The sequence below is a fragment of the Gobio gobio genome (genome assembly GCF_949357685.1).
Source record: "Gobio gobio genome assembly, chromosome: 11".
NCBI classification, from domain to species: Eukaryota; Metazoa; Chordata; class Actinopteri; order Cypriniformes; family Gobionidae; genus Gobio; species Gobio gobio.
The window spans coordinates 8,068,078-8,095,976 of NC_137104.1; the positions used below are offsets into that span (position 1 = coordinate 8,068,078).

The 27,899-nt window shown below is 38.8% G+C and overlaps 1 protein-coding gene across 1 annotated transcript in view; it reads right to left on the minus strand.

The window, feature by feature from the left end:
• Positions 1-1,728: 1,728 nt before the first annotated feature.
• Positions 1,729-27,899, minus strand: part of tinagl1 (tubulointerstitial nephritis antigen-like 1) — a 37,581-nt gene continuing 11,410 nt past the window's right edge. Inside the window, exons 4-12 of the mRNA XM_079829480.1 lie at positions 20,772-20,864; positions 20,546-20,660; positions 15,697-15,820; positions 15,411-15,561; positions 13,775-13,961; positions 11,131-11,176; positions 10,102-10,225; positions 4,580-4,625; positions 1,729-4,493 (exon numbers count right to left, since the gene is read on the minus strand). Coding sequence (XP_079685606.1) covers positions 4,335-4,493; positions 4,580-4,625; positions 10,102-10,225; positions 11,131-11,176; positions 13,775-13,961; positions 15,411-15,561; positions 15,697-15,820; positions 20,546-20,660; positions 20,772-20,864 — 1,045 coding nt within the window. The 3' untranslated portion in view covers positions 1,729-4,334. The remainder of the gene's footprint in view (positions 4,494-4,579; positions 4,626-10,101; positions 10,226-11,130; positions 11,177-13,774; positions 13,962-15,410; positions 15,562-15,696; positions 15,821-20,545; positions 20,661-20,771; positions 20,865-27,899) is intronic.

The following is a 27,899-nucleotide window of genomic DNA, read 5'->3' on the forward strand; positions in this document are numbered from 1 at the left end:
ATGCTGCATTCCAGACAGCTCGGAATTCAGATTTTTCCCATCTTGTTTTTGGAAATAACATCTGGAACGCCGGACATTCGACCTGTGTACTCTGGGTACATCGATCAACCCCAACCTCAGCACTTTTTCAAAGCGATTGTTATTTTTATTCTGTTTTTGCCATAATTGACACAAAAACACAATATGCTCTCGTTATGTCTTGGAGACATCTTGTGGTCAACATGTGAACGCATGGGCGTCGGAACCATTGTATGTGGGTGGGACAAGACCCACCCACTTTTTAAGACCAATGATATTGAACCCACTCATTTTTATCGTTTAACCGATAAACACATTATTAAAAACGTTAGATGCTTTATTTCCACTTTTCTAATATTTTCTTAATTTTTATTGACAATAAATGCTTTTCCGATCTGATATGTGATGGGAAAAGGGAGTATAGTGAGTTGCAAAAGGCGGATTCGAACCTCGGGTCGATTTGCGTCAACTTGATGCCATGCATCTTAGCACTACACTATTGCTGCTGTAAATGATTTTGTGTTTTTTGTAATTTTGTCTGGCCCAAACAATGTTTAGTAAACAAGGCGATATAGTTGTACTTAATGTAAATGGAACCTACTTTTCTGGGAGTAATTTTCTTTTGCTTCCGACGCCCATGTGGGAACGTGACGTCTGATTTCCTGGAACTCACTGAGGTCTGAAGTGGGACATTTCATTTGGGATATTCCCCAAGTATAGGTCTCTGCAGGATAGTAATAGGAGTTACAAGATCAGTGGGCGAGGCCATAAACAGAGGCCGTTTTTCACTGCTTTACCTTAATTTTCCCACGTCACAGTGTGGGTAGGGTTTAGGGGTCGGGTCGGATCGGGGGAAAGGGATCAATTTCATTGAAGTCCAACCTCGTCAAACGCAGCATTAGAAGTCCCGCCTTCTAAATAAACGAGCCAATCAATCGCTGATTGGTAAAGTCAACGTGTCACTGCTGCTACCATTACCAGAGCCATTGAAAAAAGTTTTACGTTCTTAATTGAAAACATTGTCCTGCATTCACATCATAACTATATTAGCGTCCACACCAGCAACACTATAATATAGTATTCTAAGCGCGTGCTCGTTACAAAAGGATGGATTCTGATTGGCTATATTTTTATAGTTTTTTTAATCAAAAGTGATTCCAAAGATATGTTTCTCTGTGCCGTTATAGAACTGGTGTGACCGTGAACTCCGCAGTTCTTTAGTATTGACAACAATATTTAGATATTAATCGTTATCTTTATAGTTATCTGCCTTATTCTTCATACAGTGAATCAACGAACGAACAAACAAATCAATCTTGGGGGCCGTTTTACACATTACTGTTTTCAACTATTTATGATTATGACTCCCTCACACGTGATATCTATACTTACCTATAGACTCGCTTGTTAAAAAAATGTTATGATACGGACCATGAGGTCATTAGGGGATTTAAAGGGATAGTTTCACCAAAAATGAAAATTCTGTCATCATTTACTCACCCTCAAGTTGTTCCAAACCTGTCTTTCTTCCAATGGCCAGGCCACCATCAATTGTCTGGTTACCAACATTCTTCAAAATATCTTTGATATCCTATTTGGAACAACTTTATGACACAATTTTTGGCTGAGCTATCCCTTTAAAGGTGAGGTGAAAACAGCTTTTATAATAGAAAGCAGTGTTAATGTGCAGGAAAAAAAACAGGTGGCATTAAGATTAAGTGGGCTGTAGGACTTTTATTGCATCAGGCAGGTGAACACTACAGTGGTTTGCATTGTGTATACAGACAATACGAGGAACAACATGGTAACATTGCACAGTAGTAACCAGCGATGCATTATTTACAGACAAGACGTTGTTCTTAAATAACACAGTATTCATTCACAATTACAGAACTGGAAGAACAAACTGAAGAATATGTCTAAATGAGAACGATCCAGCTTGGGCTCAAATCAGTGTATAATATGCACCGTAATGTAAAATCTGGCAATATTAAGACATTGAATATTCATGACATGAGCCCATATGATGGACTGTATATAAAGGCTTTATCTAAATGGAAACTTCTTGCGTGACTAATAGAGAACACATTTAACCGAATCCTAACAGGCAGAATATAGCATCTGTTGCTGAATTTCTACTGAAAGACCCCTGTCTTCCTGTCTGTGAGAGTGTTGCTGAATCAAATGCCTGTCATAAGGCTTTTGAATTAGTCATGTCACCATAATAATGACATTATCATTATCAAAGTCAGCAGATGGGTTTGCTCGGAGCTCTGGCGCATGCATGATAATATAGTCTGCTGTTTTATGGCCAAGCAGCAATATCTGTCTCACGCTTATTAACACACTAATCTCCATACATGTGTAGATGGATAATTGAGAAGCAAACATGCTCTATGATGTCTTGTAATGTTGCGCTTTTGCCTGATTTTTACATACAGTAGCGAGACGGTAATTCAGCATTGTACCCAAAACCATGTTTGCCCTATTTTCGCCTTTACATTTCGAAAATCTCCTATTTAAGATTTTGCCTTTTTCCTTTAAATACTAATGGTCATAGTAGTCAATTAAATAATTCAACAAAACAAACACAAGAACAAAAAAATAAGGTGTATGTCAATCTTAGTTTACAGAGTAGCTTAAGACTCGAGAGAGCCGGTTTAATTCTTACACTGATTCTGTGGTATTCGATATATTTTTCCAGCACAATATAGCCAACGCATTATAATCCTTTCAACCAAAGGTCTTGGTGATAAACCACTGGTTGTTTTTGCCCTTTAGGTCATTATAAGCTCCGGGTTTCATGACCAAACCACTTCCAGACAATGAATTCTTGAGGATGGACATTTTTTTTTGTGAAAAAAGCATGAAAAAAGACGCCAAACTTTTCTTTTGGTTTGTTTTCTACGGAGCCTTGCACATGATATACGGGGAAAAAATATGAATATTGTGAACACAAATTAATTCGTTCCCACGACTTACTAATATGTCAGCGACTCAGCATGTTTTAGTAAATCATGTCATTGTTATAATTTACAAATTTGTTCCCTCATTTTACTAAATCCTGGCCACGTTGTAATCATTTGTTCCCTTGTTTTAGTTCAATCAAAACCAGGGAACGTATTAGTACAACGTCGTCACAATTTACTAATTCAGGGAACAAATGATTATATTTTGTGCGGACGTGCACACTATTTTGAACACAAGGGAAACAAATGATTATATTATGCACACTATTTGCTTAAATCAAGGGAACAAATTCGTAAATTGTGGCCACAACATATATATTTTTGTCAGCATGTCACGTGCAGGGCTCTGTAGTTTCCTGTTATATATGGAAGATTGGTTCAGTCATGTGATAAAAATAAATAAGGAAATTGTAACTTTATCTCACAATTGTGAAATATAAACTCGCAATTGAAAGAAATAAAGTATGTTACAACTCAAACTTCTGACTTTATTTCTCGCCGTTGTAGATATAAATTTGCAATTGCAAATTATAAACTCTGAATTGTGAGAAAAAAGGTCGCAATTACCTTTTTTTTTTTTTTTTTACTTTGCAGCGGAAACCAGCTTCTATAGAGTCATATTCTAAACAGAGAGTTTTGAATTGTGAAGAAAGTGGCCTGCATCTGTTCAGCCAACCTAAAAGATACACAAAGATAGACTGCAGTGGTTCTTTACATCTTAAAAGCAATATTTCAACAACCTTAATCTCAATGGAATGCTGAGAACTGTCATAAATCTAATCTAGGGTATTTTTAGAATAAATTATTGGTCCTTAAACCTTCTTCTTCCCCCATCCTGGTGTTCCTCCATCCCTCTATCGCTTTAGCAGAATGTATGGAGTGCCGCCTTAGTACGTGATGATTCCCAAAAGTAAGGAAAAACTCAAAACATAAGACATCCTAATATCACTATATTAGACATTTGAGATAGTTATATTATGATGCTGAGCGAGTGTGTGTGTGCCTGTGAACTGTGTCTGTGAGTCCTGAGCACGTCTGTGGCTGTTTATTTGAGGTCAAGGAGTGTAACAAGCCGGTTTCCACCAATAAGACGATATTTGCCATATACACAAATTAGAGTTTTACATTCCTCCTACTAGTCACCCACAAAGGAAACAAAACTTTAGTGGAGATGTGTATTTGGACAGAGGGGGGCAGTGGACACCACTTTTTATGCATATTGTGTGAAGAGATATTCAGAAGGCACTGGGGTTTGGTGGAAATCAGACTCTAACAAACCTGCAAAAGACCTGATTGACTGTGGTTTAAATCATACAGTGAGGCGTACAGAGAGCCCACTACTGAGCTCTACTTGCGCCGTCCGTGATGGTGGTTGTGCATGTCTTCCATGGTGACTCTGCCCCACACACCGACCACAAACGCCTCAATCTCGCACTCGTTTACACCGCGAGCGATGCGGAAGTAACCGTCCTCGCCCCAGTTCTTCCCCCATGAATTGGCTCCAATCTGTGGATTAAAATGTGTAAAAACGGTGTAAAAGCTGCTATTGAACAGAAAATAAAACCTCAAATCAGATGGATATCAGTTCTCACCCAGTATTTGTGTGTTCTGCCATTGTAGTCTCTCTCCTCTCCCCATCTGAAAAAGTGCAATAAAAATCAATGTGGATATTGTGCATTTACTAAACATTAGTATTAAGAAAAAAAAAAAAAATTATGAATCCAACCCAAGCTACAAATGCATAGCCTGACAAGCCAGACCCACATTAAGATGTTGGGTCTGGGAACACACCATTGGCAGGGCTCAATCCGAGGGGCGGGATAAACGCTTGTCTTTCAAATTCCCTCTGCACGCAATAGGATAGCGCTACAACCAACCAGAGCAACAAAGAAGGTGAAGCGGAGCTAGTTGATAGATTAAACTTTGCAAAACTCCCAACACATCTTCCTTTCTTAAGAATGACTTCAGGGCCGTTCTTTGTTCTTTTCTCAAAGAAAAGCTTAACTCCAAGTCTTCCAGAGTTGCGGCCAAAACCGGTTCGAAAGGCCGCTGTTCGCCAGCTTCTTTGTTTACGAGTAGCACGCGGAACCGCCGCAACTCTGCCGTCATTATGTTAACCCCGCCCACCGACTCAATACACGATGTGATTGGCCTGACCAGAGTTTGGTTTTTCCAGCTCGCAAGCCAACGGAGAGTTGCTAGACGCCCCTGGCTGCAAATTAGATTTGCTGCTGCTAGGGTGCGTCTAGATTTCTAGGCTAACAAATGCAGAATTTTTAACTAAATACAATCAATTTCTTAAGTATAGTCAGTAAAATATAATTACATATTTGACTTTTAATATTTAGAATTTTAAATGATATAATATTTATATTTATTCATTTTATTTTTCTTGCCACATTAATAAAACATTTTTTGATCTTGCTCAGCTTATGAAGAAAATAGGATAAGAAAAATACACTTAATTAAGGATAAATTATATAATATTATAAATTAATATATGTGTGTACATTTATATTTTTTATGTGTGTTTTTTATAAGTATTTTTACCAGAAAACAGGTGAAAATATGTATAAAAATTAGGGATGCCACAATTCTCAATATAATATTGAACCGTTCGGTACGGCATTCACGGTTCAATAGCAGCCTAGTGAACATGCTAACGCTGGTCCTTAAAGGGACAGTTCACCTCTGAAATGATGTGATTATTTTCTCACTCTAATATTGTTCCAAACCTGTATTCATTTCTCGATGACCGAATTCTCATTTTTGAGTGAACTATCCCTTTAATGTTAATAAAACAACAAAAGACAGAGAAAATCCCTCACTGCTCTTGACTGAAGAACTAATAGCTTTAATAAGAATCAATGTATATTTTATAGCAAAGTCTGTGTAGTGTTTTATTTTTACATTTATTCATTCAATTTCATTCTTAAATACTGCTGTACGGCTCTGAGCTGCCAGTGTAAATCTTTATATATATTTATTTTATATTATACAATACACTAGGAATGTGTATAAGGGTTTTTTTAAAGTAAAGTTTTAAGTTTAAGTAAGGTTTTTCAATTCTTTAAAGTAAAATAAAGAAAGAGTATTGCAATAAAAATAGTATTTTTTCTCCTTAACCTCTTGCTGTTCCTGTCACCTAAGAATAGAATAACAAAAAACTCATAAGCCATCAGAACCGAATCGAACCGACGGTATGTATTGAACCGTGGACTAACTGTATTGTTGCATCCCTAAATAAAATATATTTTTAGTAGTGAGGAATATTCACAGTAGAGAGCTTTTAACTCTGTAAAAAGTATATATATAATTTATATATGATAATATAATTCATATAATATAATCTTTATATTTACTTTTTATAATTTATGTCGTTTATTTTTCTTACCACACTGGTAAATTGTTTTATTTCATAATCTTACAAAATGTGCTGAGGGAAATGAAGAAAAATGGGCAACACACACACTTTGAAAACCAAAATACATCCAGCAAACGGTGCTGTTGACATCTTCTCCTGATAAGGTGAATTGCGTCCGCTCTCAGAGGAAGGACGTGAGTATCAGGAAGCAGCACACACACACACACACACACACACACACACACACACACACCCCTTACATATCAAGTCAACAGTAACCCAGTGGTTTGAACCTTCACCATGCCAAGAACTTCCTTTTGCATCTCCATCCTTCCTGATTCCTCGAGGATTCGGCTCTTATTGAGAGAACCGTTGACCCTTCAGTGTCTTTTCATCTCAGAATATTCAGCTCGTCAATCACTGCATGTGTCAAGGGGCCATGTATTTGTATATGTGGAATGTCTGGAACAAATATAGTTTAGTCCTCGCCTATTCTAAGGGAAGTTTTCCAATCAGACCGGGAACATATTATTCTGTTCCAAAATAATACTTAATCTGCCTTCCATGCCAACAGATCGGAATTCAGTACACTCAAACAAATAAACAAAATCGCCTAAAAAAACACTGTGCCCTCATATAAACTACATGGGAGAGTTGAAGGGCCAGAACCAACGGCTGTGTGTTTGGCAAAGCCAGGAAAATTGCAGCTCAGACCTCTGCTACGCTCTTATCTCACCACGCTTTCTGTCCTTGGCTTTGGACAATAACAGACATACCACTGCTTCCAACCAGCTTCTGACCTGTGCTGGGTTTAGGCCTCTCTGTCTGCATTGAACAATGCCATTTCCATTACACTGGACATCAATGAGCTTTCCACAAACTTTCCCAGGCCCCAGGCTTAGCCGAATGCACCACGGTGGGATTTTCCCCGTAAAAACACTGCCGCTGCCCCCTGTATGTTAACTCCATAGGCCTATACAGCGTCCTCTGAACGTCTAGAGCAGCACGAGAACCGCAGCGTCAGCGAGTGACAGGAGGCCGGGAGAAAAGCCGGGGTTCAGACAGACTCGCGCTCCATATCACCGTCACCAGTGAAGCATGTCACACTCACAGACACCAGCGGCAGGTCAGACGAGGTTACCAGAGACATACCTGGGGACTGACCCGAGTGCACTGTGCCTCTGGAACTAAACTATCCCTGTCTGGGAAAGACTAAGGGCCAGATTTACCAACAGCGCAAACCCTCGTTTGCCATTAAAAAACGGTCAGAACACGCAGTGAAAAATTAGGACAGTATTTTTACGGCTGACTTTATTGCATATGCATTTGCAGGAGTTTCCGTTTCAGACGCAAAATTTATAGGAGAAGAGTATTTAAATGAATCACGCAAGGTGATTTACTAAGGTTTGCGGTTGTCTTAAACCAGATACTAACTGGTAGATTGCGTTGGTCATTATGGAAATGATCCGGCTTTCATTTGCACATCATCAGTAGATCACATGCAGAACTTTTCACTCCCATCTGCACTTTTTTTGGAATTGCGCTCTCACACTAATTTACCCTGTTTAGTAACTTTGACCCTATGAAGCACATTCATGCAAATCAAGAAACCATGTGTTCTTTAACCAGTTGCTTCCTTCAAGAGTAAAGCGGTAAGCAAGAGTAGGACAACAGCATATTGTCTGCCCAGATCCAGCCCACATCTGGTATGCATGGAATCCATATGTACCAGATGTGGCCCGGATCTGGGCCGACACTATGTTGCTGTCTGAGTGATGAGAAACCAATTGCAGTGGACTAGTGGAAACTAGTTGAGAATCACTGTTTAGTGCTATTAGGGTGTGTTACGTATGAATGAACGAAACCAGACAAAGATTTTGAGGGGCGTGTGTCTGGGGGTGGGACTGGAAGGCCAATCATCCAGGTGTTTTGTCTGCTAGCAACAAAAAAACATGTCTGCTAGGCAGACAAGTGAGGCTTTGATGTCTCTCTTAAAGAGTTTGTCTTAAATATTTTCAAAGTCCCTTCAAGGTAAGTCAGTTCAGGGCCATGAGGGTGACGAATGTGGACAAAAAGCCAACGCTGACATCTTTTTCTGCAGCTCAGCGCGTCTCATGTTGAAAAAAGTTCAACTTTTCTGATAAAAACGCCCTACGTCAAGCGCCTTTTGACAGCTGACCAATGACAAGCGAGTAGCAAGACCGGAAAGTGGAGATCTTTGCTCTCATGGATCTATAATTTGTTCCCCGATAAATCGTTTAGGCTGAGGGCAAAGTGAAGTTTCATTACTTTACATTTTTAAGCTATTTAACTTTACGTTACCGTTGTAGCCTTCTAGCGCTGACTTTGTATGTTTGACTGAATTGTTTGCTTTATTTCTTGTATAGCTTCTTATACCTTTTACTTATTCTTTTATAATGGCTATTATTGATCATACATAAACTTACATTTAACAAAAAGAGACTGGGTTGTGTTTTATCATGTCATATTTAATTTTATTACGGTGATAATCATATACGCACACTTGTTTGAACCACATATTAAAGCTGCACTATGTAACTTTTCCGTCCACTAGAGGTTGTCTGTTTTAAACAAAGGCGTAGTTTGATGACACCAAGTTTGAGCGCAGAATCTTGGGACATGTGGTCTTCACCTCACAGCCGGTGGAAAAGAGTCATGATAGGACTCGGGCAGAAATCATGTTCATGGATGCGATTATTAACGTTACTGTAATATGAAGCAGAGCAGGACAGAGTGTTGTGGAGCTGAGCAAGGCCGCAGGAGCGATTGAAGAGCATATATATTACACTGGCCTAGTGGTTTTTGGATATTTTACTGCAAAAATCTTACATAATTCACCTTTAATATTGTTTTAAATGTAAACAAAAAGAGGCAGGGTTGTGTTTTATGACATAGGCCTATTTCGTTTTGTTGTAGACTAAAATATACATAGAGATAACCGGCACCTTCTCCACTTTCAGGTATTGCTACTCACTTGTCATTGGTCAGCTGTCAAAAAGGCGCTTGACGTAGGGCGTTTTTATCAGAAAAGTTGCGCTGAGCTGCAGAAAAAGATGCCGTTTAAAAAAGCGTGCATGACTTTTTTTAAAAACACGGTTTACTCCATAGGACAATGTAAAACAGACGCTGGCAGCTTTAAAAAAGACGTCAGGTGTGAACACGCTCTAAGAGTCTATGAATGGATCATTATTGCAGTGATTATTATGTTTCTAGCATGTTATATGTTTGGCAACAGTTCTTCTAACCCTATGATGAGTGTGTAGCTTTTCATTTCTTAAACAACTGTAGGAAGACACATCATGGCCATATTCCAGGATGACAATGTTAAGATTCATCAGCTCACACTGTGAAAGAATGGTTGTGAGGGAGCATGAAGGATCATTTCAATTGTCCAGAGCTTAAATTCATTGAAAGTCTCTGGGATGTGCTGAAGGAGACTTTACAGAGTGCTGGACTCTTGCATTGTCAATACAAGATCTGGACCAAAAATCGATGCACCTCTTGGTGGAAATAACATCACAGCATTTATTTCTATCAAGAGGTGCATTCATTTTTGGTCAAGATGCTGAAAAATGTTATTAACTGTTAAATAATTTCTTCATTTTCTTTCCATAAATAGCAACAAGAAGCAACTGAAAACAGTATCAGAAAATGAAAAATGCTTTAAAAAAACGATTTCCTCTTGCTTCCACCATTAGAGATGAAAAGTTACGCAATGCCAGGACTTACCCTGTTATCCTGACAGAGTGTGTTGCGTGTTTGCGGTACTGTGACGGTTTGCGCTGATTGACATCTGTATGTCTGTAAATTCCACTCTTGTACACAAAGAAATCCTCATGGACCTCCATGATGGCTAGAAAAGGAAAACAAACATAACACACACCCATTATGCATCTTTAAGTTTTAAAATACAATGCAAATTACAGTAGTACAGACCGTACGTCATTCATTCTTATCACTCACAGTCATACTACAGAAAACCTATGGTTGCTTTCAAAGCCCAATTATGTAATATCCCACAAGCTCACCCAAACATCTTGTTCCCTTGCAGATAAAAGGGAGATCAAAGTTGCTAACTGTACTAGAGTTTAAATGAGTTCAACTGCACAGGGCCTGGGACAAAACTTTTATGGGTGGGTACCTGCCGCAACCCTCTTGAGGACGACCCTGGTGGCGTGTGAAGTAAAACCAGTAAGACTCAATGTTCTGGAAGACACTGCATTATGGGAACTACCTGCACCCTCTTACACTTTGGGCTTTTCCAGACATTACTATTAGATCCTCAGCAGTAAACAGAGCCTAATGAACACACATACACACACTCCTGCACATGAAGACCTTTTCATCTCCTGTTTCTCAACATAAGCCAGAGGTTAAGCAGAATTTTTGCAAAGATTAGAAACGAAAGCTGGCGTAAATCCAGGGTTCCCTCCTGTCTGGAACAATACAACAGAACACTGGCACAGGATCATGGAACAGCTCTGAACAACACAAGAACACACAGACACACACCCTCATCATATTACCCTAGGGGACTTTTCTCAAGAATTCACTGCATATATGATGAGTTTAGGCCTTTTGTCCAAGCTAAACGCTCTGTGGGCGTCTACAATATCCGTGGTGACTAATATGACATAGATTGATCGTTGCTGACTGCATTAACAGTTATTAGGCTTGTGCTTTTTACTATTCTTGTCCTCTGGCTCACAGTATGGCACAAGCACACACACAGACACACGATTCTGCAGAAATCCTTACCTTGCACGGGGCCATTATCCATAATCTCTTTCATAATCTCATTCTCCTGTGAGTGGAAAAGCAGAATCAACATGTCAAGTGAGATCAGTAGTGAAAATAATGCTGCATACTGTATATACTGCACCATGAAAAGGTGTAATTGACAGTTCATGTTATGAAATGAATGTTTTAAATATGAGCAGTCTTAAGATGCTTGGGTAATGCACATAATAAACAGTCATCTTTCCATATATTATGGAAGGAATTGTTTAATTGTTCACCACATTCCTTCGTCACATCTGTGAACAATATACAACCGAAAACACGCCCGGAGACATGTTTATAACGTAGCCTATGCATAAAGAGAGACAAATGGGTGGTAAGATATAGCTCAGGGAGAGAATACGTTCAACCATGACATGACTACTAATGTAATGCCTCTCCAGGCAGTTGTGAGTTATTCTTCCCTTTGGCTTTGAGTTTGATTGATGAAGAATTTGAGAGCAGAAATGCACGCAGATGCTGGGTGTGAAAAACAGTAAATCACTGATGCTTTAACCATTGGTATTACGCAGGCAGAGGTGTGTGTGTTTTATTGAGAGTGTAACGTCAGAACATGTCATAAAACTTGTTTTCCACTAAACATAATTAAAGAGTAAGTAATAGGTTATGCTTTCTTAACATATTCAGCTGTCTTTAGGTGTGTAATGTTGCTGTTTGAGCAAAGTACAGTCACTCCATTAGGAGTTATTCTCTATATCAGTGTCAGTGTTTCTGAACTCCCTTAAAACGCCTCCATTGTAGTCTTGCGTTTTCTACCAGGAATGAACACGTCATGATATTCCTTGTTTAAATAATTTCCGCCCAAGGCATACACAAAATAAAGGGGGCGGGGCCTGGTTGAACTCGCAATTATAGTAAGGGCGTGACATTTTCCAAACACGCTCAACGCAATTGACCAATCACAACACACTGATCCAGTCGACCAATCAGAGCACAGTGTTTTTCAGAAGGAGGGGCTTCAGAGAGACAGGAACTAAACAGCGTTACTGACAGACTGGGAAGAGAGGAGCTGCAACAATGGAGAATATGTGAAAAATTGTGTTTTTTGAACATTCAAGCATGAAAACCTGTTCTAGCAGACCCGAAAAACGAAATCAAGACTTTTAAAAGGGCATTATAGGTCCTCTTTAAAACAAAATTGACATAAAATATAAATGTTTACATACATTTATAAAAAAATATTACAGTATAACGTAATAAGACTTTATTGTCATTTTCTAAAAAAATCATTTTCTGCTGGGGGTTGCACAGATTAGTCGTCTTTAATGCTCTGTCATGGCGCTTTAAGCTTGCCGTAGACTAGTTGCTGGTCATGGCCTATAGAGGGCACAACAGGATAAGAAATCTTCGAAGACTTTTACGCTCCGTTTCCAACAGTTAAAATGACAAATAAGTGCATATTCCGAGAGCGCTCCACAAGATATGTTTGATTATAGCATCTGGATACTTAAAATTGAGCGGCTTAGAAAATGAAAAGTTCTAGCATATATTTCTTAGCAACTAAGGGCGTTTTCACACCTGAAAGTCCCTGTTTTGATACATTTTATACATTTGGTTAATTTTGGTTTGGTTTCACATTGCAATTATACGAGTGGACTAAAGAACTTTACATGACATACTTGCGTCCTCTCGTCATCATCTATGTGGGCGGCATCTTGACATTGATTGGTTTGTAAACGGACGTGCGTCTGACGTCAGCGTCTTTGACAAGAATGAATGAACAGACGCATATCGTTGCCACTAGTGAACAGTGCGCATTGCTTGACTATTTCTTTTCATTTTGAATTGTTTCATTTAAAAGTGGACATTTCAAGCTTTCTATACACATATTTCTCATGTCTGTGAGGCAAGTAGCCTATACGCTGAGTCTCGGTTTATTTATGAGACATGTTCAATAGCGATGCAAGTGATCCTTCCGACCCCTCTATGTCACGGATTATTGTCTGCTATAGTCTATTTGCTTCTTATTTATTAAATCCAGGCAATTGGCTGATGAAACATTGATTAAAATTAAGATAAAATTTATACAAGATGGAATTCACTTTAAAGAAAGGCTTTCTACAAAACTTAATGAAGTGGTCAAAATCATTTCTGACCTCTGTCTTCTGACATATTGCACATCTTTTCACTTGTCATTATCAATTTAGCCTAGATGAATTTTAGAAATAACATTATAATATTTAAACATAAACAGGAACTTTCTGTAAATGGTCTGAAAGTCCAAACCATACAGAAAATCCTTTCACACTAAACAAACTGAACCTTTGTTCAGTTTGATCCGGACCGAGACTACCTCTTTTCGTTGGACCAAATTTTGTCTTCAGGTTTCACACCTGTCATTTTGATTCGGACCAAACTGAAAAGTCCGAAAATCCGGACCAAACCCTAGTAGAGAGATGCTGTGAGGTAGAATTAATTCACATGCATTAACGTATTCATATAAATGTAATCTGTCTCTGATTCAGCTCGAGGTTCAGGATTATTTGTTCATTAAGGACGGTCATCAGTGACTACTATGCTTGACTTTAATCACATAAATGTCGACCTAAAAAATCTGAACTCTGAACTGCAGTGCCTCAATTCCAGGGGTCAGCTGACTTACGTTGGAGGACAGCCTGTACGGTGGGGTCGACTGGTAGACATCATTGTGGTAGCTGTGGCTGTTGGGGCAGTGCGCTGTGGCCTGCCTCTTTCCCCGGCCCACCGCTCGAGTTTGCATCATACAGCGAGCTACTTCAGCAGGGGTGTGCTGGGGCGCGGAGAAGGGGTAACACTCCTCAGTCACTACCCTGAGAGAAAAAGACAGAGACACATACTTAAACCATAAAGATTGTCTGGCATCAAATTCTAAAGTTGCGTTCACGTCATGTTGAAATTACCATAATTACGAGATTTCAACTTGTAAAAAGCGTTCACGTCCTCGTAGAGCTCGTAACTACAGCTTGTAAGGTGGGAATTTGTGAGAGCTCCTATTTGTACCACATGACTGCTGTACCACCTGACCAATGCAGATTCATTTAGCCGTTGATAGTAAGGGAACAGCTCAGAATGTAACATTGTGTTGTCATCTTGAGACTACAGTAATTACGACATGGCATGAACGCAGCATAATTGTGTCAATTTAACACAATCATTAAATAATATTAATCATTTTTAGCAATATAATTTAGAGAAATAAAACAATATATTTGACCTTTAAATCCCCTTTTTGTAATAAAGCAATGTGTTTAATTCTTCATTTAGGGGCTTTTCCAATATTGATATATGTAATGGTAACACTTTAGTTTAGGGTCCAATTCTCACTATTAACTAGTTGCTGATTAGCATGCATATTACTAGGAAATTGACTGTTTATTAGCACTTATAAAGCACATATTAATGCCTTATTCTGCATGACCATATTCTACATCCCTTAATCCTACCCAATACCTAAACTTAACAACTACCTTACTAACTATTAAGAAGCAATCATTAGGAGTTTATTAAGGCAAAAGTCGTAGTTAATAGTGAGAATTGTGACCCTAATCTAAAGTGTGATCTATGTAACTTTCTGTTATTAATCTGACTCATCAGCATATTGTGTAATTAAGGTGGTTACAATTTTTTAAGTGATTGTCTGCCCAAGTATAATCATCTGATAAACATAAATAAATCTTAATACGTCTTAAAAAGAGCAAATTCACATATATTCTAGATCAAAACATTTTTCAAATGCTAATATCTGACAGAGATTGATTTACACACTCACTACCGTTTAAGGTCAATAAGATTTTTTTAATGTTAAAATAGTCTTATTTCTTTCAATAAAATGCCATCGAATTGAATAATCCTTACATATTTTAATTGAATAATTGATTAAGGATTGTTCAAATATTCAATTAAAATATGTAATATTTATTTTTTTACTATTACTGAGTGTACTATAGACTTATGTCTACCAAGGGTGCATTTATTTGAAAAAAAAATACAGTAAAAACATTAATGTAATTTATTCCTGTGATCAAAGCTGAATTTCCAGCATCATTACGCCAGTCTTCAGTGTCACATGATCCTTCAGAAATCATTCTAATATGCTAATTTGCTGCTCAAGAAACATTTCATAGTATTACTGCTATTGAAAACACCAAAATATGTAAGGTAAAGTATTATTTGTCAAAGTGTACCATTTGATTAGTAAGATGAACTACTGAGATTTGGTCTTCTATTTGATGTTGTGTGTTAAACATGCAGTGAATTACCCTCTTCGCCGTAGGTACCACCAGGCCCCATCGATACGCCCACCGGCGCAGCCGTCCTGATGACGCTTGTCACAGGAAATCAGATTCTGAGGTGAGAGCTGAGGGGTCATGTGACCCATTGACTGAATAGAGATCCGGTCTGATGCAACAGCTAGGAGTGAATCACACATGAGCGACAGGAAGGAAGAACTGCATTAGCGTCGTTATTAAATAACACACACATACACAATACTGTTCTCTGCAGTGTTCTTCTGCTGTGGTCTGTGTCATGTCTTCTCTGACTCACCTGCAGTTGAGAAAGCCCAGGATGCATTGCAGTTCCCCTGGTCCAATGGCTCATGGATTTTCCCTGGCCATTTCTCTGCTGCACTGAAGTAACTTGGCAGATGATCCTTTCCATTCATATTCATCTGCAGAACATAAAGCAAGATTTTTATGTTTTTTTCTTTTCTTCACAGCGTCTTTTTGTGACTTAATGGTACAATCTGGCATAGAATACATGAATAACACAGTATAAAGATTTCCATAAATGCATCCATGGTGTGATTATGAATGATTTTGGTGGCATAATACAATTATTTCCATATGTTTTCTGTTTCACAGGGCCAGTGGATGGATGAGAGGCAGGTTTGCAGGAGGGAAATACTGCACAGCCTTTGTGCGGTTATATAACGATGATTTGTTGATTTTGTGGGGTTTTGGAATTATTAAAATGGAAAATCCAAGAACTCACTTTCTTCTCTGTTTCATCAATAATTAAAAAAGTGAAAGTAAACATCCCAAAATATCCTTTATCATTACAAAGGCTCACTTTATACCTGGTATTTAAATCGGTCTCAGGTGAACATGTGGTCAACTGAGACATATGGTATTTACAATACAGTAATATTGTGATATATTATTACAATTTAAAATAACTTTTTTCCATTTTAATATATTTAAAAAATTAATTTATTCCTGATGTCACAGCTGTATTTTCAGCATCATTACTCCAGTCTTCAGTGTCACATGATCCTTCAGAAATCATTCTAATATGCCGATTTGCTGCTCAAAAAACATTTCTGATAATTATCACTGTTGAAAAAAGTTGTGCTGCTTCATATTTTTGTGGAAACTTAATTTTTTTTTTTCAGGATTCTTTGATGAACAGAAAGTTCATTTATTTGAAACAGAAATCTTTTGTGACATTATAAATGTTGTTACTGTTGTTTTTGGTCAAATGAATGTAGCCTTGCTGAAAAATCTTACTGACCCAAAACTTTTGAACGGTAATAGATCTCCTGTGACCACTTATGATCATATTTCATCAAAGGGAGGGTCTCTGATCTTATTTATGACTTTATGCACTCATTACATCGTGTATTGATGTTGATCAAGTACAAAAAAAGCAGAGAAAAGTCACCGTTCCTCTTAAATATATCGGACCTTGTTTACACCTGTAATAGCCATCCACTTATTATCAAACTGACCAAAACTGATGTTAATGCCAGGAGCATACATACATATAACCCTAAACTTTAACTCTGTAATGCAGACATATTTTATGCTTGTCTTACATCTCCCAAATCTATAAGAGCGAATTCTTTATGTCATATTTTGCATCCCAGAGATTCGTAAGTCCTGAATGAGGAATGCATTAGCTCTTTCTCTCATAAAGGCTCCTGTGCATCTCTCCCTCTTTGGTAAAGCACAGCTGCTTGTTGCCGTCCTCCTACATTCCAGCCGGTGTTATCGTCATGATTCTCCCTGACAACTACCAGATATGATCCCTGGAATGCAGGTGCTTGTCAAGTGACCGCCGCTGCAGTGGTAAATTGTGGTGGTTAAAAGGCCCCTGAAGGGCCCCGGCTCGAAGCAACACTTGACCTGATGGGAACTTGAGCAATCGCACTGAGCAAAGACAATACACCAATGAAAAAATAAGTGCGTGAGTGTGTGTGTGCGCCACTCAGCCCACTCATTAGTGTGCGTGCTGAGTGGGTTTTAGGCAGATAGAGGCTTTACAAGCAGCCCAGACTCGACTCTTTAGAGACAGGTGGAGACGTGCTTGGAGAATGCGGGCTGGAGAGGAAAGAGAAAAGAGGAAGGGGAGGAAGATATGGGAATGGGCCCCTATCTAGTGCTAAATAAATTGCATCCACCAACAGCATCAAGCCATCCAGCATTCTCTAAGGCTGTGTGTCCATTAAAGTGTTTTAGCCAGCTGAAAATGCCAGCCACTCTTCAGTAAATGCCTGGCTGTGGGCCATTGACAATGTTTATGTGCCCCGGCATTTTTTTTTTCAGTTGAGACACTTTGGTAGCCTGACAAGCCAGACCCATATCAAGATGTTGGGTCTGGGAACACACCATTGGCAGGGCTCAATCCGAGGGGTGGGATAAACGCTTGTCTTTCAAATTCCCTCTGCACGCAATAGGATAGCGCTACAACCAACCAGAGCAGCGAAGAAGGTGAAGCGGAGCTAGTTTATAGATTAAACTTTTTCCGTATCCAGTCGGCAAACCTCTTCCTTTCTTAAGAATGACTTCAGTGCCGTTCTTTGTTTTTTTCTCAAAGAAAAGCTTAACTCCAAGTCTTCCAGAGTCGTGTCTAGATTTCTAGGCTAACACTTTGGTTGATATGATACAGAATATCCACCGAAGTATTACTAGTATCTGTTCACTTTTGAATATAAAAACAGTGTAGAGTACTTGCTCTGGCCCTTATTTTAGATGATTTATGCTGCCTTCACATGCTATCAGAATTATTGTAAATACGAGATTCCTAGTTAAAAATTGCACATGAATGCCCCTCTCAAGTCGTATTTACCACTGGGATGTTTGGGGATAATTTTGATACCCAAGATCCCACGCTATAGTTTCCACAACAGCTAGACTTGTCTTGTCTTGTCATTAATGTCATGCATATTTACATTTATGAATGATCATTTGAAGCATATTGCAAGTTTTATACATAGCAAAACCGGCCTGTATTTGACCGAAATTCCAGAATTGTCAGCAAGCGGATTAGACAGATGCAGTGAATGTTTATATGGTTGTCAATGAATGGGATGCTAAATAACATTTTGGCTTTAATAAGATTTTCCCAATAAATAGTTAAAGGAACACGCCGACTTTTTGGGACTTTAGCTGATTCACTGCATCCCCCAGAGTTAGATAAGTCCATACACACCATTCTCATCTCAGTGCGTGCCATAACTCTGACTGACACACCCAACGCTAGCCTAGCTTAGCACAAAGACTGAAAATTAAAAGTTGTGATTTTCTAGACCGATATGGCTTGGAACTATACTCTCATTCCTGCGTAGTAATCAAGGAACTTTGCTGCCGTACCATGGGTGCAGCGGTGCAATGATATTACACAGCACCTGAAAATAGTCCCCAGCACGCTCCCTGTGCAAGCAGGTTGTCACATTGGTTATGCTGACGGAAGTTAGCCTATTTTCAGGTGCTGTGTAATATCATTGTGCCGCTTCACCCATGGTACGGCAGCAAAGTTCCCTTATTACTAAGCAGGAATGAGAGTATAGTTCCTAGCCATATCGGTCTAGAAAATTGCACCTTTTCATTTTCCGTCGATCTAAGTTACACGATGTAACTACACAACACAACATGTAAATAGGAAAATGTTGGCATTATTTTGTCACTTATTGAGCAGTAGGCTAGCTGGAGCCGTTTATCTTCAGTCTTTGTGCTAAGCTAGGCTAGCGGTGGGTGCGTCAGACAGAGTTATGGCACGCACAGAGATGAGAATGGTATGTATGGACTTATCTAACTCTGGGGGATATACGGTGAATGAGCTAAAGTCCCAAAAACTCGGTGTGTTTCTTTAAGAATAAACCTGGCGTCCTCCATGATTTCTGTTCTTTCCGACAACAAAGCACTTGAATGCAACAAGCTCGTAATCACGACTTCAGAAGTGGGAAGTAGGAAATTTCCGATAGCATGTGAAGGCGGCATAAATACGCAGAGACACTGAAAGCCTCAGTGAGCCACATCAAATAGCACACGTCCAGACGGACACATCCAGGATGCATTCACTGTACCATAATGCACTGCAGCCAGCTGATGCATAGTAAAGATCAAACAACAGTCTGATTTCCGAATTATTCTCTTATTCTTGCTTTGATGATTTCTTCTCAGAGCGTGAGAAGGGAAAATCCGTCGATGGGCATAAACAATGACGCGAATAAAGAGATTATCTACATTGATTATGACTGGTCAGTCGTGGTATTCTGGCTAGCTTAATTTCTCTTGTAGCATACCATGGTATCTTTGTTTTCAATTAATAAAACCAATTTCTTAATCAGCATTTTTCTTAAACACGTGTTTTTTTGTTTGTTTTTTATAAGAGAACACGTTTGAAGTTTAATCTTCTTATCTGTCTTATCTATAATAATTTTTTAACATGCACTACCATTCAAAAGTTTAGGGTCAGTAAGATTTTTGTATTTGAAAGAAATGAATACTTTTATTCAGCAAGAACATATTAAATTGATCAAAAGCTACAGTAAGACATTTATAAATGTAAAAAAAAATATTTTTATTTCAAATAACTGCTGTTCTTTTGAACTTTTTATTCATCAAAGAATCCTGAAAAAATGTAACGTGTGGTTTCCTCAAAAATATTAAGCTGCATTGGAATATTAACATTGATAATAATGTTTCTTGAGCCACAAATCATCATATCAGAATGATTTCTGAAGGATCATCTGACACTGAAGACTTGAGTAGTTATGCTGAAAATTCAGCTTTGCATCATGAAATTTTTTTTAAATGTAGTAAAATAGAAAACTGTAATATTTCATAATATTGCTGTTTTTACAGTATTTTTGATCAAATATATGCATGAGACATCTATCTAAAGAGTGAAAAAATCTACAATTGTAAACCTCAAAATGTTCAGTATGTTTGTGTAAAACAACAAAAACAAGAAGATAAATTCAAGATACAATCTCCAATATCAAGCTAATCTATCTTTTTTAAGAATGTGTAGTTATTAGTGGAAAATACGTTTCAGAAAATCTTTCCGTTTCGCATGTGACCGCTGGTCTGTACATTAGCCCTTTGCTTTCACATGCCATTTGCACTGATAGAAGATGTCTTGGTACTGGCCGACTGCAGATGACTCTCACCTGGATCTCATTCATGTTCATAACGGTCCGTGAAGGGCGCTGTGTGCCCAGACGATGCCGCAGACCCTCGTCCAGGGTCATACCCCAGTACTGACTGTAGTTTGATGCCCTCCAACTGGAGAGAAAAAAAAATAGAGAGTTAGTAGGAGAGAGGAATAGTCTTTTTGTGCACTAGTTATATAATATAACATGCAATGGCAGACTAGACAGGATTCCTGATGCTCACCCAAAGCTTCTCCTGTTGATTTCTTGGATCATATCATCCTCTATCAGACAGGCGTAATCTTCACATTCCCAGCGCCCATTATGACCACATGTACTGGGGAGACAAATAAAAACTGTTAGTGAACAGATCTGTAAACTTTACATAGAAATAGGGTACATAAAAAAGCCTTTTGGTAACATTTTAGTGTAGGGTCCAATTCTCACCATTAACTAGTTGCTTATTAGCATGCATATTACTAGGATATTGGCTGTTTATTAGCACTTATAAAGCACATATTAATGCCTTATTCTGCATCCCTTAATCCTACCCAATACATAAACTTAACAACTACCTGACTAACTATTAATAAGCAGTAAATAGGAGTTTATTGTGGCAAAGTCGTAGTTTAATTAATTACTTTAGCAAAAAAATAAATCATAATCATATTTAATTAATAGTGAGAATTGGACTCGAATCTAAAGTGTGACCAAATAAAAGTGTGTTTATAAATCCTAGCCAATATCCTAGTAATATGCATGCTAATAAGCAACTAGTTAATAGTAAGAATTGAACCCTAAACTAAAGTGTTACCAAACATTTCATGCTGGTTCATTTTCTGATAAGTCATGGAAACGTATTTGTGGAAAGTGAAAGTCTCTGACTTTAAAAGCCCTCATTGTTCCTTCCACTGGCAGTGCCGTTACTTCAGTAACTTGTAGATGAACATTTTAGAATAATAAACAACATGATGTGTTTATATAAGTGAAAGAAAGGAAATGTAGACAGACGTCAGACAAACCGTAGCGAGAAACAATGAACTTGTTCAGGCATATTCTACATTTGAGACACAAAACAAGAGGAAAGAAATGAGCTAGAGAAAGTGTGAGAGAGGCCTGTGAGCCTTTTAAGGCTTCGGCTCTGGAAGAAATATCCATTTTTAGTCAGTCTGAGTGAGGGGAGGAAGTTCAGTAGGCCTGACGTAGGAGAGGAACATGGATTAAAAGAGCAAGAGCAGAGCTGTTGCTGCTGAGACTTTACTAGAGAGCAGCGGGATGAGTCACGAGGAGGAGAGTACAATTAAAGTGCACTGATTATGCTTTTTTGGGTATTATCTTTCATGTAGTGTGTGATATGGCTGTTTGTGAATGCAAAAGTAAAAAAAATCAAAGTGCACGATAAATGGGGTCATTGTCTCCCTGATTCTGAACTCCGTAATTCCAGTCTTACTTCCTGCTCAAACCTGTAGATTTGTAACAAACTTGTATAATGACCCTGCCTGTGAACAACGTCTACTTTGCCCCACCCTCAAACACTGTCAAACACAGCGTCTTCTCTCTGACATGTTGAGAAGACGCTGTTATCTGAGCTGAAAACCCACTTTAATGCACTTCCAAAGGACGAGGACTTGAGCTCAAATTGATACGGTAAAACCGACGCCATCTTTACTGTTTGTATCACTATGTATCAAGTCCTGAGGAAGATCCAGAGCTGACATTCAGATATAGTAATAGGCGTTTAGTTTCCGACACACACTGTAAACGGTAGACCAATCACAACAGACTGGGCCATCTGACCAATCAGAGCAGAGTAGGCTCTCAGAAAGGAGGGGTTAAGAGAGACGAATCCTTTTTTGAACCATTTCAGAAACTGTGAGAAAAGGGCGGATGCTGCAATGTATTTAATTTTATTTTTTATTTTTTATTTTCCTTGGATGCATGTAAACCTATTGTAGGAGACTCCAAAAATAGAAGCATTTAAAATAGCATAACATTTTAAATTTGAGCATGTTATCTGTCCGACTATGCACATGAATGAAGCCTCAGATCGTGTGTGTGGCATGGAGAGGTTTGCTATTATTTTGCCTTGCAGCCAATTAAATGATGAAAAAAACATATAGTTTTTATTTGAGCCAGTATAGGGAATGACCTAGCAATCATACTTACTGAACACCTAAGCAACACCATAGTAATTGTACAGCAATAAAGAATCAAAACACCTTAGCAACCACCCAGAAAACCCTAGTGTAGTTATGGGTTTTGCACTCACATTTTCCTGTTAAAATCTAGTTGCACATAGCAGATTCTTTCTCTTCTTTCTGTCAGGTGACACAAATTCAAAGTCATTGTGGTAAACCTTCACACAGTACTTCAGATTGAGACATAAATTCACACACCAGCGCACACATGCTGGTTGGAACTTACAAAAGGTCTTTAGAGTGCAAAAGTGTCAAGTGACCTGTTGTCAGCAGGAAGCCGAGTTTCCCATTCTGTCACGCTTCACTCAAATCAGCATCCTGATACAAGCCTGGCGGTCTTTGACATGCCCTCTGTAACATATTTGTGGGTTTTCTCTGTTTACATTTCATAGTAATCTTTAAAAGATGACAGGTTGAATGCATAGGCTCTGGCAGGTGCCTCATATAGGGTCTACAGATACGGCATGGCAAAAAGAGTTGTATTTTTTTTTTTCTTTACAGCAAAATAACTCAATGGGATAGTTCATCCAAAAATGAAAATTCTGTCATCATTTACTCACCCTCATGTCGTTCCAAACGCGTATGACTTTCGTTCACAAATGGAGATATGGAACACAAATGAAGATATTTTTTATCATCTTTTTGTCCCTCCACTGAGAGCCAAGCAACTACCACTGACACTTCAAAAAGTTAATTAAGAGATCGTAAAGCTAATCTATACGAATTATATAAACAGATTGAATTTAGGCTTTTATTCATATTTAAACATTGATCAGTGAACATAAACAGAAGCTCAAACGAACCTACTTGACATGCGAGAACAAACCTCATTGGTTCTTGAGGAAGCTCAAACGTGATGCATAACACAAGAATGAACCTCATTGGTTCTTGAGGAAGCTCAAACGTGATGCATAACACAAGAATGAACCTCATTGGTTCTTGAAAAAGCTCAAACGTGATGCATAACACAAGAATGAACCTCATTGGTTCTTGAGGAAGCTCAAACGTGATGCATAACACAAGAATGAACCTCATTGATTCTTGAAGAAGCTCAAACGTGATGCATAACACAAGAATGAACCTCATTGGTTCTTGCAGAAGCTCAAACGTGCTCACGGGTTTGGAACGACATGAGGGCGAGTAATTAATGACTTTTTAAATAATTTTTGGGTGAACTAACCCTCTTACATAGCTCATAAATTGTGAGGTTGTGAGCTGCAGGTTGCCTTGGATGAAAGGCTTTGGATTACTGACAAATTATAAATATTTCACATTCCTTTCATAACTCTAGAGACGACAAAGATTGCAATACTTATGGCTGTAACATTTACACAGATGACAACAGAGACTAATGGGACATCACAGCCAGGTGTATGTGAGAGAGAAAGAGCAAGAGAGATGCGGTTATGCTCATGCTCATCCCATGACTGACGGGCAGATCCTACAGGAGCCGCTGCGTCTGCGGCCGCTACAGGCTACAACTAAGGCCCAGTCCAGTGAGGCTTGAACTCAGGAAATCTCAGGATTACAGAGGTGAATGTGAACCAGAGGGAGCGACAACGCCACTGGGACAGCAGCCAGAATTTCATCAGTCTCTACCATCACAGGAAGCAGATCCTGATAAAAAAAAAGAACTGAAAAGAGGGGAGATAACATGGCAATGCCAAGAGGTCTGTGGTTGGGGTGTGATTACAGAAAGCACCGTCACGCCAAACTACCAGATAAAATCATATCACATCGTTCAGACAAACAAACAAAAACACATCTGCAGGCAGAACACTAAACATGAGCATTTTGCAGAGGCCATGAAAGAAATCCTCACATTAAAAATTCCTTCATGGCAAAAAAAGATTTGCTTGTCTTGTTGCCCGGTAAAACTATTAAAACATTGAGGTTAACTCAAGATTACATTTTCAGGTCAAATTCATCTAACTTTACAATATTATGTTTTATCAACCTGACCCTGTATGTACTGCAGTATGTAGAAGACAAGACTCTCAGCACTACGGCATTGCAAGGACTGACGGCTCCCATATTGTTGGGGAGGTGGGGAGAACAGGTAAACTTCACCCCTGCCACAAACAGACATGTGCAATATGTGACGACCATGTGCACACGCCACACCAAAAACAAGCAACACTGGAGAAGACACCACACCACATATTCCCAGAGACAATACCCATATCACTGCTGTGTGAAAAAGCTTTGGCATTGGGGTAAGGAATTCCGGCTTTCCTGTTTTGTCTAACCATCACTAGTTTCTCACAAACAAGGCCAAATATAGTGAAACAGCACTTTATGACAATGGAATGTAAGATGCTTTTAAACCAATAAACGCTATCCATATCATTTTTGCAACGCAGAAGTCAGCTATTAATAGCGGATGTGCAAACCTTTAGCTGCTATTGGTACATAACTAGAAAAACAATAAAGTGCAATAATTTTTGTATACTGTATAATTATGATAATGCATTAAGATAATATGGTAAGAAATGCAGTATCAAGAAGCAACGAGCTGTTTTGCATTAAATAACTGGAAGCAGATAAGCATTCATTGCTGGGTGGATACCATCCAAACTGGATGAGAAGACAGCACAGAAGCCGACAAAAAAAGGTTAAAAAGTCTAAATTTCTTGCAAATGTGATTTTATTTTTCATAATTGTGATTGTATACATTGAAAATAAAATCATTTTAATTTCACTTCAGAAATTGCTAGCCAATTTCACAAATAATTACAAAGAAATGTCCAATGACAAATTGAATTAAACATTACATTTTGAAGTAGAAAGACTGGAATAGTATTTTCTTGTAAAAATGTACTCCAATAATCAAGTTATTGTTTCCAAATGTACAGTGTACGGTGTCACAAAGTGCCTTTAACAATTATTTAATTGAATTGAATTATAATTTTGTTTTATTTTGCATGTATGGGTAGCTGACAAGCGAGTTTTTTTGCTTTTAGTATGACTATGTTAGCCTTAAAGGGGAGGTGAAATGCTGTTTCATGCATACTGAGTTTTTTACACTGTTAAAGACTTGGATTCCCATGCTAAACATGGACAAAGTTTCAAAAATTAAGTTAGACGTTTGATGGAGTATTTCTGTGCCAAAAACACTCCTTCCGGTTTCTAACAAGTTTCTGAAAGTTTTTTTCGAGTATGGGTCTGTGTGACGTCAAATGGGGTGGAATTTCCTTATACGGGTCCTAAGGGCACTTCTCCCGGAAGGGCGCGCGCGCACCCGCAGACCAGATCAAAGTGTTTTGCTCGGCTGCGCTGCAGTCACAGGACTTCACGACATCAACAATGTCACCAAAGATGTGTGTTTTTGTCAAAACAACCCTGTACAGCTTTCCAAAGAACCCAGCGTTAATGGGACAGTGGATGGAGTTTGTTTTTCCGGAGCAGCAACGGTTTTGTTTGTTCCCTGCATTTCGGCGACGATTGTTTTATAAACAAGGCCCAGTTCGACGCCGGATTTGTAGCTCGTCTAATGCTGAAAGATGGAGCGGCCCCAGCGATTAAGGTTCACGGTCGTGACTCGTTTTTTGGAAGCAGGCTGTGAGTAAAACTGCTTCAAATGTCTTTGTGTTGTTAGCTATCGACTCGTTCATTCAAATGCGCTACTATTCCATTGTATTTCTATGTAAACACGCACTAGTCTGATGTGCAAAACCATTACGCTTGTTACTGCTAACATTAAATCACATATAATAGTCCTTAAACCAAATTTTGTCCTCATAAACCATGAGTAAACGCACAAAAATGTTGTAAAACTTGCGCATGATAAGCCGCTAAGCAAGTATAGAAGTTACAGTTACCATTGAGATGTCCTGCTGTAGTCGTTGCTGCTTCTCCTGTTCAATTTCAGCCTCTAGATCTGATTCTGGATCATATATGTATCACCCCCCCTTTAAGGTTATGAATAAGCTGGTGTGTTCCAAAACAATGACAAAATTTGCATTTAGGAGATATAAGCATTCAAAACTTACAGTCTCTCACTTCCATTAAAATGGATCACAGATTTTTATGACGTCAAACTTCACCTTCTCATCACATCTTCTGTCCAATCAAATGCTCTCTAGAATATGAAGCCCCGCCCCCCCTCCCTACGCAATAAATATACGCTGAAGCTGCGGCTGAAATCGGTCAGTTGTTCACACACTTACTATTTTCTACATGGTGAATGGCACATAGCGCACTATACATGCGATAGAAAACGATTCAGATGTAAATATGCTTTCAGTTGAGGCAAATGAAGTCTGGTTTCATACTCTGGTCTAGACTAGAGACACGAGAGCGCAGAGCGGATCATATGCGCAAGTCGGCGCAGACAAAAAACATATCGGACCCATTTAAATGCTGCACAGAATGCTGTAATTCAAAGTGATATGGAGGAGATTATGATGATAAACGGTTAGAGATTAGGAGGAAACTCTGGCTTTACCAAACAGAAAGGCTCTAGTCAAACTGTGGTATTAACGAAACGCTATTGGCTGTTTCAAAAAAGGGGAGGAGCTGCAAACAGCTGGAGCCGTTTCAGGGGAAATTACGTCAACACATTGAATAATGCTGCCCGTTTCAAGGCACTTCAGTGGGCCTTTAAGCAGCATTACTGGAGAGATGTGTGGAATGGTTCACCAATTATCCATAATTTTCACAGCAGATCTCAGCTGGAGGTTTTGTAGCACACATGAAGAGCTCAGTCAGTCAGCTCTAGTGTGAATAACTGCCTCTTCATGCAAAACAAACATACAAACCATCACCAATAAACAGAAGGGTTATTTTACAACCAAAGTAGATTGTTTACTAATTCCTATTCTGTAGCAAACAAAATGATGTATTCCCACATATGGGTCATTAACCAAGAAGGTTTGTGTGTCCACTGACGCCTCAAAAACAGTGAAAGGGCATGTGCTTCGACGGATTAGATTCTATGAGGAGAGCTAATCCTATTAGCGAGGGGTCTATGTAGGGAGAGAGACACGCGGTAAATATTATGGATGTATGTGTGCTGTAAATGATCCTGCGGTGTGTTTGTACTGTTCACACTGTCCGGATCTCAAGAGCGCTGAAGGTGAAGCACATGTATGGATCTCTGGGAGCTCAGGAATGTGTGGAATCTATTCAGGACCTGAGGGGTCCCACTATCCTGCCCCTCTGAAGACCAGTCA